We start from the raw sequence: 12960 nt of genomic DNA on the forward strand, positions 1-12960 counted from the left end.
TAAATAAAATAATGTGGGATAGAATGGGGATTAAATGTACAGTGCATAGCATGCCGAAGGCAGAATGCTGAGGTCAAAGATATTCTATGACTAACTCACAAAACATAATGGAAGTCAATAGATAATATGATTTGATATGAAATAAAATTATAGCCAACTAATGGATTTTAAAACGCATACTGGGCATTGTAACTTAAAAATAAGAGGGTACTCCTACATTTGAAGTCTTTTTCAGCCTATCCCCTCCAATTTTTCTGACAAAATAAAATGTTTACCTGAAGTATTGTTATAAAACTCAATGATTCAATCCCATATCTATTTTATTATATAAATTTAGCATGCTCACATACAAATTTAACACAATGAAGCTTTGCATCGATTTTCAAATTCTTAATATTCTTTTAAAAATTACTATAAAAATTTAATCTTTCAAATAGATAATATCACAACCTTTTAAATAAAGCTTATAAAAATATGTGCATTGAACACAATGGGCATTCAAAGAACTATCTATGTTTTCTATCAGATAAGTTGCTTACAATGAAATATAAATGTAAGACTGATACAACCACTCTAAATCTTCTCCTTCTTTACGCCTGACTGAATTAAAACACATGATGATTTAACAATTAAACTCCTTCAATGAAAGTTAAAACTGATTTTATTGTGGCTTTAAATGCACAATACTTTAAAAAACTAGAATGAAAGCTGTCTTGTAAACTAAAAATATATACATGGGATCCTATCCAAGCAATAAGTTCTTTGCTGTGTGCAAATTCAGCATTTTGAGTGGAGGAATTAACACTGTTATGTTAACAAGCTTAACATTTTAAGGATTTACTGATCTCTTAATTGTCTAAAAGGATAAGTTTCCCAAGCACCTCCACAGCATCCTACCTCCTCCCCAGGCTTTTCCCTAGAGGCCAGCACCAGGCTGACTCTTCCAGCCAGTCAAAGCTATTTACCTGGTGGGCATGCTCAGGGCTCAGGGCTTAATTCCCAGCATCAAAACAAACAGAGAGATGAACTGTTCGTTTGAATATGCAATGACCACTCCACAAGTCCTTAGCAGTATTACTCTATTTAAGGAATTATAGAGTACTTGAATAGGGTAGTGAGAAGAATAAAATAAAGCTCTTTGCTGAGCTAACACTAAAACACAACCATTTTCATTAAGAACCTCAATATCAGAAAGGCCAAAAGCTTGTTAGAGGCCACTAATGTCCTTTTTGTGGCTCATTAAATTGCTCCAAAAAGAGAAGCAAAAAGAGCTAAATAAGTTTAAATGTCTGAGGCTTTGTTTTCTTTATTTAAAAAAAAAAAATAGAACAGAAAAAAACTTTCTTGAAATGCTTTCTCAACAATACATTAAAACAAATTATAAGATACACTCATTATTTTCAGTGTGATGACTTTTAAGAAAACACAGGAAGCATACTGGGAAACAAAGGGCTCCTCAATCAGAGTTTCTAGCCATTTAGGAACCACACAAGACTGATCTGTCAGCGACCAGAAATTCCTAAGATAGAAGGATTTCTGTGATCTACCAGAAAACCCCACCAGGCTTCACTGGCTCCGGCTCTCAAATGATCATTTCCATTCTGTAAAAACTGATCATGCAAGAAACTAAACCACACTGATGAATCACACAACCTGTTCCTCATCTGTGCTGAGAGAGGATTACAATGTTTTTCTGTAAATTGACTTTGGATTAGTGCCTCTACCAATAAAAATATTACACAAGATCTTTATATGTACAACCTTTTACAGCAACTGTTTTCAAACACTGTGATGACATTATCAACCAGTTACAGTGCATTAATGTAGTACTGCGGCATTTCGATTCCTTACTATAAAACACCCAAATGACAAAAGCTTAAGGCCCCCACTGAGGAACTACTTTTTTATTTAAGCACCAGACATTGAGAAAGGTAGAAAATGGGAATTTCCTTTAAAAGTTGATGGAAGGTTGGAGAGATGGCTCAGCAGGGTAAAGGCACTTGTCACCAAGTGTGACCACCTGAGTTCTATCTCTGGTACCCACATGGTGGGAGGAGAGAGAACCAACTCCCACAATTGTTCTCTGACTTCCACATGTGTGCTATGATATGCACATGTGTGAAATAAAAGTTGATGGGAACACAAATTGGAACAGTATAAAATCAGGAAGCACTCCAGCAATATCTATCAAGAGTATTAAAAATATGCCTATCCTTTAATGAGAAAGGCTACCACAGGAACGGTGGTCACATGAAGAGGGCTAAACATTAAAACAGCTCATGGTACTTTTCTGAGGAGCAATAGATGAGACATCCAAAAATAACATCCTCTGAAGCTCATGTGCCCCCTGACCTTGGCAAAGGTGTGGAGTCCTCACGCAAGCTGAACTGGCCTCAGTTCCCAAGTCATGGGGACCCTGCAAAGCACAGCTGAGTGCCACTTCATAAAGGGAAAGTCCCAAGGCCTGTGGTTACTGAAATCACCGTGGCACCCCTCATGTCACTCAGCAGATCCTACAAAGAGTGAGTGGAAGCAAGAGCCCTGACAACCAGCTCTTTGATTGTACTGTGACAATGACAGAGAAGCAGCCCAACAACTGCTCAGTCAGGCAAGGACATCGTCTTTCTTACACCAAGAATGATTTGGGTATCTAAAATCAATGTAGCTGGTAAGTTCAATTAGTCTATGTTGGGGGGGCGGGTGACTATTTTTTCATTTTTAAGCAGTTACAAAGACAGCACAAGGGAGTCCCCTGTGCCCCTCATTCAGTTTCCCATCATTCAAACACCCCGCATTCCTATGACACATTTGTCCTAACTAGGAAACGAGCACCGGCACTTTACTTTCTGCTAAATTGCACGGTTTCTTTGCATTTGTATTTTCTGTCTGAGGCCCATTTCTGTTCCAGAATCATGTTTCCTATACAGCCATCATGTTTCCTCAGCCTCCTTTAGCCTACAAGTTTCTCAGACATCCCATTTCTGATGGCCTCTGCGGCTCTGAGGGGTGCCAATCTGGTATTTTGGAGATCATCCCCGAGGAGGACAAAGCCATTGTTTCATGTTTGCCTCATGGTTGGAAGTTTCAACAGGAAAACCACTGTTGGGCTGGTAATCTAAATGTCCCCAAAGACCGATATACTAAAGGGTGAGCAGCTGGCTTGTAGCACTATCGGAAGATACTGGAATCTTTAAGAGGTGGGGCTTACTACAAGGAAGTTAGGTCTTTGGGGGGTGCTCCTGAAAGGGATATTGGAACACCAGCCCTTTCCCTACCCTCTCCCTCCCTCCCCAACTGCCATGAGGTGAGCCATCATGGCAGAGCCAAGGGACAGGGGACTGAAACCATGGGCCAAAATAAATCTTCCCTCCTTTAGGTTTTTCATACAAGGTATCGATCACAGGGCCAGAATGCTAACTAATGCAATGTGACATCATACTGGAGGTGCCTGCTATTAACCTCCCATCAGGAATAAATGTGATCTCTGACTGGTAGATAGCATTTGCCAGGTTTGTCTGCTATAAACATCCCTTCTGACCCTTCTCTATAGGCAAGCAAGTCATTAGGGTAAGAGGGCTATCTTCATCAACTGCATGGAATTCTTCTCTATGGGAAATGCATCCTTGGTCTTGTTTATTCAATTACACATTATCAGTATGGGCTACTAGATAGTGCTTTATACTCTGGGTTATAATACAATAGCATTACTTAGCTCATGGTTCCAGTTTTACCAGCTTGGCTCAAAAGAGCAGTTTCAGGATGGTTCCTATGTCTTGACTCTACCCTGTCATTTTGCATTTTCAACACTTTCCTATGTTCTTCTTCTCCAAATTATGTCTTCCTACAATTCCCATGTAGAAGTCCTAGACCCCAGTATCTCAGAATGTTACTTTATTTAGGTTTCAGGCCACTGGAGAAGTTAAAATAAATCACATGGAATAAGGTAGGCTCTTAATTGAAAATGTACATAGTTTTGGTGGTTCAAAGAAATGTCCCCCAAGTAGGTTCGTGTATTTGAACACATGGTCCCAGCTGGTGCTGTCGGGGGAGGTGATGGAACCTTTAGGAGGTATAGTCTTCCTGGAGGAGTGCAACACTGGGGAAAGGTTTATACTTTGAAAGTTTATACTCTCACCCTACTTTCTGTGCTCTCTCTGTCTCTGTCTCTGTCTCTCTCCCTCCCTCCCTCCCTCCCTGTCTGTGGATGAACTGTGATCAGCCAGCTCCCTGTTCCTGCCTCCATGCCATGCCTTTCCTGCCATTATGGACTCTCCCTCTGAAACAGTAAGCTAAAACAAACCCTTCCTAAGTTGCTTCAGCTCACAGAATTTTATCACAGCAACAGAAATGTAATATACCTTATAAGAAGGAAAAGTTCAGAGAGAGAGGCAGCACACAGGGAGAGCACCTGTGAGGAAGGAGGCCAAGATGGGACTTATGCTTCCATAAGCCAAGGAACATCAGAGATTGCCATCAAGCTGCCAGAAGCAGGGACAAGGCCTGCAAGAGCCTGTCCCATAGTTGTGAAAGAAACCAGCCCTGCTAACACCCTGACCTTGGACTTGTGGCACTGAGGACTTTCAGGCAATACATTTATGCTGTTTGACTCACTCAGTTGTGGTCCTTTGTCATGATGGCCTGAGTAAACTAATACAAAGAATAATGTTACCTAGTATTCTGAATCTCAGTTTAAAAAGGTATTTAGTATAAAAAAAGAAAGCAGGTGTAGAGGGACATCCCAACAAACATCTGAAAGGGCATCTTGGAAAACAGGTGCCAGTGTACATAATGCGATGGGTCACATTAAATCTGGATGTGAACAAGGTTTGGGGCAGTATTTTCAGATGCCTTGATTTTCCTGCAGAGCTTCTAGCTACCAGAGGCTCAGTTCAGTGTTACCGCCAGACACACCTGCAAGTGACAGCAAGAGCTAACCTTAGCAGAATCCCTATCTTCTTCAGCACGCTGAGTGCGGGCTCCACAGAACCCATGCACTTTCCAGGAGGCTTCACAGTGACTCCACACAGGGCTGACAGTGATCCCTTGCATCACAGTGGACCTGGCCTGATTCCATCATTTGGTGTTTTGGTCTCTGTTTATAACTGGCTCCTTCCTCTTCCATCTTCCAGCACCAGTGCACAGAGATACCTGACCAGTTATCCAGCACTGAGTACCCTTAGCATAATTTCACATACTAGAGGTTCCACAACCAAGCTCTTCCAAAGGCAAACAGAAGGCAGGTTGCCCCCTCAGGATTAAGCCATAGGAGAGGCAGGCTGGGATCTCACCTATCATCTTACTCCACACCCAGTGACCTTGATGAAGGTGAAATCTAAGCAACTGCATGGGTCAGTGATGGAACATTTTCCCCCGTTAACTGGGAGAAAAGGAGCTGCATGCAGGCGACAGAACGGAATCTAAAGTATCTGGAAATTATTTTCACTATAAAAGCTCTAGTTCATCTGCATTTTTATGCCCATATTAAAACTCAAATGCAGTTATTAGGCTGAGGCCAGCTCACAATACCACTTTCCTGAGTACATTTCACTTGCAACCCCCAGAGCTCTGTTATAATCCCTCAAATTATTAAGTAATTGCAGTGTTTCCCTTGGGGTCATGTTTGGCAACAAAACACTGGTCTAAATGAACCAGTGATATGACCCAGTGCATAGCACTTATGTTTTTAGCTTGCTGGAAGCAGAGGGATGTGAAATACTTCTAGGTAGGAACTGGAGAAGTAAGTGGAGTAGAGGTTGGAGAGTGGGGGAAACAATGACAAAGAAGCTATGAATCTGGGAAATATTCAGTCATCAGTGCCAGGACCCCAGCAACCCCATGTAGGAGCAATTCTCTACTCCAACTCGAGTTTGCTTCCTTTTCGGGAGTAGCTACAATCACAAGGAGAAAGGCAAGCATATGGCTCTGTCCTTCTGGACATTTCTACAATGCCAGTTAGGCTGCTTTGGAAAATCCCATTTTATCTCCTACAGCTATGTGACCTCTAGTTGTCATTTCGAATAAAGTATGCTTCCACTGATTTTTATGAACACAGACAAAAGCTGCTACAACCTTGTTTTATTCCCCCCCAAACCTTGCAAACCAACTGTAGTTGCTGTGTAGGGTTATTTGTTTCTAAGGCAACAGCGTATATCTAAGTACTAATGGCCTGTCCTTTTGCCAGGCAACAAACAGCCTTGTGATGCAACTGCACCTGTCTCAGCTACGAGTTGCTATGGAGACGCTCCAGTTGCTATGGCTACCATCACGCTAATCGCCTAGCAAAGGCAACATACAGCAGTCTTCTCAAAGAGCCCAGCTGTTCCTGCCAGTCTCTTGCTGAAGACTGATTGTCTAGGGTCTGTGATGGGATGCACGAGGACTTCATTAATGCCATGTCATAGACCCACTTTGTGTTCCCTCCTCCAGAAGCAACATCAGCCTAGAAGAATCTGCAAAAACTGGACTGTGAAACTCCCCAAACCTCTGACATCATACTATTCCCAATTAACATAAACGTGCAATCCAAGAACAAGTTCCCTTAACCAGTTAGTTGCAACAGAAACATTTCTACATGCCTTTTAAACTTAAGAGGTGGGGCTGATGATGTCCTTCAAACCCAAGCACCATGAACAGATAAGAATCCACTGTGAAATCTGGTTCTGTGTTACTGATGGCCCTTTCTGGGACTCTAACACAAACATACTTCTTAAAATGGTGACAAGCTACTTACCCCTCCCCTCCAATTATATGTTTGTAAAAATGGCACTTGTGACCTCAATCTCACAACAAATAGGCATGTGAGGAGGGGACAGCGGTCACTGTTTTCCACTGTTCTTGAAGAGGCAAACAATGAGTAACCACAACAAACCCATCACTCAGGAGCCCGTCTACATGGAGACAGGTTGACAACAGCTGAGCACGCCTTCACTCAACATCTGTACAGACGGTCAGGCTCTGGGAAGGTGGAATCCCTTGTTTGCCTCGCTCCTTTATCCCAACAAAACGTGACACACAGAGATATGAAAGTTGTCAACTTTCCTTTGTAAATGTTTCTACCCAGGAAGAGACATTATTTTACCATGAAGCCTTCTGGAAACACACTCCTCTGAAGCAGCAGAAGAGGTAAGGTTTGCAGGGACTGTAACAATGGATGTGCTTCCTAATAATACTTAATTTCTTTCTCATTTATCTGTGGTTATTTTTAAAAATCTCACACAGCCTATTAAATTAGTTTCAGCGCCTGTCGCTGCCAAAATAATGCAATTTCAGTAGACAAAAAAAAAAATCTGATAGTCTGATTTGCTTACCTTTGATATGCCTGAGGAGTGGGAGGTGGGTGGTAAGGTGTCTTTTTCAAAGCCTGAATTAGATTTTGTCTATACTCTGGGTCTATGCACCACAACGACCCTTTCCCAATACTCTGCAGAGAAAAATTAAAATACAAAAGTGTTAATACAGAAGTACGCAGTATCCACAGCAAACAGATGCATTGCTCTAGTGTAGTCATTCTCAAAAGCTTCTCATTGAGATGTTGACTATTTGCCAGAATTAATTATTATACTCTGACAAGAGAACATCATAAAAGGCTTGTCCCTCCTCTTTGCATTAAGTTGGACAGACCGGATGAGCATGGTGCTATCAGATTATGCTGATACAATATTCATATCCCAATCATCCCCTAAATGAGAATCCCTTATTATTTTTTCAGTATCAATTTGGAAAAATATATGTATTCTCTTCCAAAATCTATAATTTGGTTGAAGTTCACATGTTGACTAAGAGGGCGGAAACACCCTCAATGTACCATTTCTGCTCTAAAAATTACAGCTGTTTTTAAACCACATTATATTGGCACATCTTACAAAAATGGAAAAGTAATCCACTCATTTTTCTTTTTCCAACTTGCTCACAAAAGAATGTTTATGCTTGGAATGGAATTTATAATTACCTTCCCCAAAAAAACAAAAGATCTCAGACAACAACAGCAGACCTAAGCCAGTGGGGGATGGGGGTGGGGTTCTTTTTGGATTCTTCAGTTCACAGGGATCTGCTCCAGTCTCTAAGAGTTGAACCTTTAGAAGAAGACAAACTTTAAAAGTGCAAATTTTCTATGACTAGTCCATGGAGAGAAGGAAGCTTCCTCTGAGGCCCACTTTTGGGCTGGCCGGAGACATTTAGACTAAGATCCACACATTTTAAAAAAAAAAAAAAGGAGGGGGAGGGGGAGGGGGGACTTCCTCTGAAGCCCAGCAGAACTGGCAGCAGGGCAGTTACTCTCACTGTGCTACATTCAAGTGACCCAGTGTTTGATAAGGTCATTTGTAAATATTTACTGATTTGGAAAGAAAAGAAGTTCAATTAGCTGAACCCACACCACCCCATGCTTCCAGCCAGTCTCCACAACTCTTCCACTCCAGGAAGCTTGGAGCTGTCTTCCAATGTTTCGAAAGCACTCAAGAAAACCTTTTAACATAGGGAGAAAAGTATGAGAAAACAGCACTGAAGGGGCACCAAAGCTAAGCCTTTCCAAAAATCTCTAAAGGATTTTTAAAAATTTACACTTCAGTCATCACTTCACCAAATAATGTTCTTATAAATCTTACATGCAAATTCACAGCACACATTAAAATAATATGTGCGTCTCAGTAACAGCAGCACACACACAACCTGAATAAACTGTTTCTAGTGTACTGGGAATGAGGGCGTCTCAGGAAGCCATGGTTAGAGGCCAGCACGTCGATCCACCCAGTTGCTCAGGCCCCAGAGCATCTATGCTAAACACACATGCACAGTTTAATCATCTGGCCCATTTAAAGACCTAAAAGACTTCAACTTTGGAAAACTCAAAGTCCCTCCATGACCTTTCCTTTCATGAACACATTTTCAAGTCTGGCACAGTACACAGGGCTTGATGAGCCTTTCCAAGTAAAGCAGGCCCTGGATCCTCCATCTCTTCCTGTGGAAAAAGCTGTACAGCATACTTTTTAAAAAGCCAAAAGGTAAGGGGTGGAGACGTGGCAGGGAGGAGGAAGACCAGAATTAGGAAACTGGGCTGAGGTAAAACTACCCATCAAAGCTGCTCTTCAGCAGTGGGGAGGGGTGTGTGCTAGCCTGACTTTCATCATCAAAGGCTCCCAAGAGATCCCTAGTTACCAGTGTACACTATGGCCTAAGCTACAGGAGGTTCAAACACTTCTGCAAAGAGATGATTTCAGGGCTGGGAACCTAATGGCTTGTGTTTCCATCGAGATGGCTTTCAAAGCAGGTAGTTTAATCTTATACCAGAAAACAACCAAGACAAAGCAATAAAGGCCAACTAACCTAAGTAAATAACTATAAGCCAAGAATGCGGTTCTCCTAAGCCTAACTCAAGTATCGTGTTTACAATCCTATGATACTATTTAAAGGCTAGATTGAATAAACCCCACATTTGGGCAGAACAATCGGGTGGTAAGTGATCCAGTTGAAAAGAGGAAGACAGAGGAAAAAGAAGAACGGTGGTCTGGCTACACGGCCACTCCCCTGTGGCTGTGGACAAGAGATGGTACCACAGAGTCACAGCTCCCTCACTGCTGAGAGAAGGGTAGAAGGCCAGAGATGGAGTGATGCAAAACCCTTAGCACAGTGGCCATACCTGCAGGTACCCAATAAATCAATGACAGGTCAAGGTATCCAGATCTTTACAAAGAGAACGTGCTTAACTGGACATGATTCCTTATATCAAATCTGCTATTTTTCAGCACCAATGGTGGTGGTGGGAGGGGTTCTAGTGAACTGCAAGTGGATAAAATGGTCATCTCCTCATATGTGCTATGGTCTCTGCTGAACAATACTTTGATAAGCTTTTCAGCATTCTACTATAAACCCCTTTCCATCGCTCTACCTTCCATGTACCACATACACTAGGCTCTGGCTACTGTAACTTCTCACTCACTGACAACCGCCCAGCTTCTCAAATTTTCCTTTTGCCCTGGCCTTTGTATTGGGAGCATTGATCTGAGGTTTCTTAATTTGGTTACTGCATGTGGCCACATGTGCTAGTACATGTTAAGTGGAGAAACAATCTAGGGCTCTGAATCCTAAGAATGGTTCCTATCCTGATCCATTCTTCAATTCTATGGTAAGAGGCCTGGAATTGCTGGTACTTTGTGGCTTGTTTGGTTTTTTTTGTTGACGCTGTTATTGTTTTACTGACCAGACAGACACTGATTGCATTTCAATGTATCTTACTGCTTTTCTATACATTTTGTACGGAGAACTGCAAGCATTTCAAAGAAAAAAACAAATGTGATGCTTCTTGGGGACACACCCATGGGAACCTGTTGCACTTCTGATGGTTCCGAGGTGGGGCATTGGGCTCAGACCTTGGAGTTGGGGAGACAGAAAGGCTGGAAACACTTTGCTTTCAAGCTTCCTCTTCGGTTTTGTGTGTTGATTCATGTGGTTTGCTTGAGAACTTTTAAAATGGAAATGTACAGAGAAGAAAGTGCTCAAGTTTCGAAGGCCAGGAAAACTGTACTGAATGCCTCTTGCAGAAGAGGGTGTAATTTGATTATAGTTGTGCAATAAGTCTGAGATCAGAGCGCTTATGGAAATCTCCACATCTCATTTAAAGACAAGAATGCATAGATTTTTTGGGGGGGGGTTCTTTATTTTATGTGTATGAGTGTATTGCCTGCATGTATGTGAGTGCACCCATGTCGTATAATGCCACGGAGGTCTGAAGAGGGCTTCGGATTCCTTGGGAACTGGAATTAAGGACGGTTCATAGTCACCATGTGGGTGCTGGGTACAAGAGCAGTCAGTGCTCTTAACTGCTGAGCCATCTCTCCAGCACCTTGTTTTTGTTTTCTTAATGGAAATAATGTGAGGGCCATGCACCATTAAATGTTAAGAGATTCAAAAGAAAAGACAGAGGTTATTTTCATCATATATTCCCATATGTGTACATGCATATTATAAAACTAAGGGAGTTTTATAAAAATGAGACCAAGTTTCTACATCACTTTAATTAAAAAGTACCTGAGAGTCACAGACAACCAAAACAAAAATCAATACCCAAGAGAAAAACCAAGAGAAGGAAAATGTTGTGAAAAAGAAAAAAAAAAATTAATTTAACATGTAAAGGTCCACTTCTCCCAGGCCTCTGGAGAGGTCTGGGTGGAGGGACCATCTCTGCAGGTTCATTCCCAAACCCCCCCACCCTCAGGCCTGGACTGAGCTTAGCAGTCAGCTGCCATCCATCTTCAAGTTCAACTTCCTTTGCTAGATAGAGAATTCCTGAGGAAAAGCATGATGTGTGTGTGGCGGGGGGGGGGGGGTTATGTGCATGCGTGTAAAGGCACTGAGTACATGCAGAGGGCAGAGAGGACCCCTGGGTATGCTGTTCTATCATCTCCACTTTATTCCCTTGAGACAGGCTCTCAAGGCCAGCAACTAGCCAGCAAGCCCCAGGAAGCTCCTTTCTCCACCCTCCCCAGAGCTGGGGTTACAGGCAGACGCAGGCACAAGCCCAGCCTCTCACACCGGTGCTGGAGAGTTGGCGGGTCTTCATGCTCTTACCTGCAGAGCTGCCTTCCCAGTTCCAAGGTACCATGTTTTAAACCGTGGTTTCTGTTTCCCAAACTATGAGCCATGATGCATTAATGGATCATGAAACCAATGTTAACGGGTCATAACTAAGATTGTTTTAAAAGAACAAAATAGAAAAGACGAGAATCAGAAATATATGTAGCAATGTGCTGTGAATTTTTATGTGTATACGTGTGTAAGAGTGTACTGGTCACAAGGTAACAGACACTTCTAGCTGGGAGCTAGGTCAACAGCCCTTGACAAACATTGGTCTAGGACAACAGTTTCAGAGATCCTTTTTTCCTTCTCACCCCATCCTGGGGTGAAGGCCTCTGCTAACAGTAATCAAGGATGTAACATGATGCTCAGAGGCTGAGCTTGGGAAATGTGGCTGGCAAGGCAGGACTCAATTTTTGAAAAGGAGCAGGGAGCCTGGCATATGTTCTTACAGAACTTAAAATGATACTTTTTGATGCTTCTCACATGCCATTTCTGTTTCTAGTATTACCCAACCTCATTCTATAGGCACATTTCTTCATTCATTCATTCAGCATTCATTCATTCAGGACTGAACCACTGTCAGTCACTGTGGGGGAGATATACATGAATAAAAGCAACACCAAAAAATGTGGCTTCCTTCATGAAGCCTGAATTCTAGAGAGGAAAAGGGATGGGCAGGTGCAAAAATAAACTATATCATGCAATATGAACTGCTGGGAAAGAAATCAACAGAATGATGAGTTAGAAGCAAGGCAGCAGCTGCTGTGTGAGACATGGGCTGGAGGTGCCAAGGGGTCCTGATGAAATGTGCTTGGATGGACTCAGCATACAGGCTTGATGACCACAGGTGTTGAGTCAGGTAAGGGCAGAGGAGGAGGAAGAAGGATATAGCTGCAAAAACGCATTCTGAAGAACTAGACAGATGTAGGAATGGACTCAAAGTGTCAGGGAAAGAAAAGTAACAGTCTGCTATAATTAACTAGGGTGAAGATTAGAGGAGAGAAAATCTACCACGCTCCTGAATGCATAACCCATTGAGCCTGTCTATTAAGATCTACTGGTTAAGGTATTTGGCAGAACTAAACAGGGGTGGGGATGTTGATAAAGTACTTGCTTAGCATGCATGACATTTAGGGTTCAATCCGCAGAATTAAATTAAAGCGGGTGTGATGGTGTACACCTGCAATCCCAGCCTTCGGAAGGTGGAGGTGGAACATCAGGTGTTCAAGGTCTTCTTCTGGTGTAGAGGTTGAGACAAGGGAGAGAGGGAGGGAGGGGGGGGAGGGAGGGAGGGAGAGGGGGGGAGAAGAAAGAAAAGAGAGAGAGGGAGAGGGAGGGAAGAAGAAAGAGGAGAAAGAAAAGAGGCAGTTGGGGTGGAGGCAGAAGGAT

At 42.5% G+C, this 12960-nt stretch overlaps 1 protein-coding gene across 5 annotated transcripts in view; it reads right to left on the reverse strand.

The window, feature by feature from the left end:
* Positions 1 to 12960, reverse strand: part of Foxn3 (forkhead box N3) — a 435807-nt gene that overhangs the window by 170567 nt on the left and 252280 nt on the right. For all 5 annotated transcript variants that reach the window (XM_008843801.3, XM_008843799.3, XM_008843802.3 and 2 more), the window contains exon 4: positions 7308 to 7420. In XM_008843801.3, coding sequence (XP_008842023.1) covers positions 7308 to 7420 — 113 coding nt within the window. The remainder of the gene's footprint in view (positions 1 to 7307; positions 7421 to 12960) is intronic.

The sequence above is a fragment of the Nannospalax galili genome, unplaced genomic scaffold (assembly GCF_000622305.1).
Source record: "Nannospalax galili isolate Female #2095 unplaced genomic scaffold, S.galili_v1.0 scaffold500, whole genome shotgun sequence".
Taxonomy (NCBI): Eukaryota; Metazoa; Chordata; class Mammalia; order Rodentia; family Spalacidae; genus Nannospalax; species Nannospalax galili.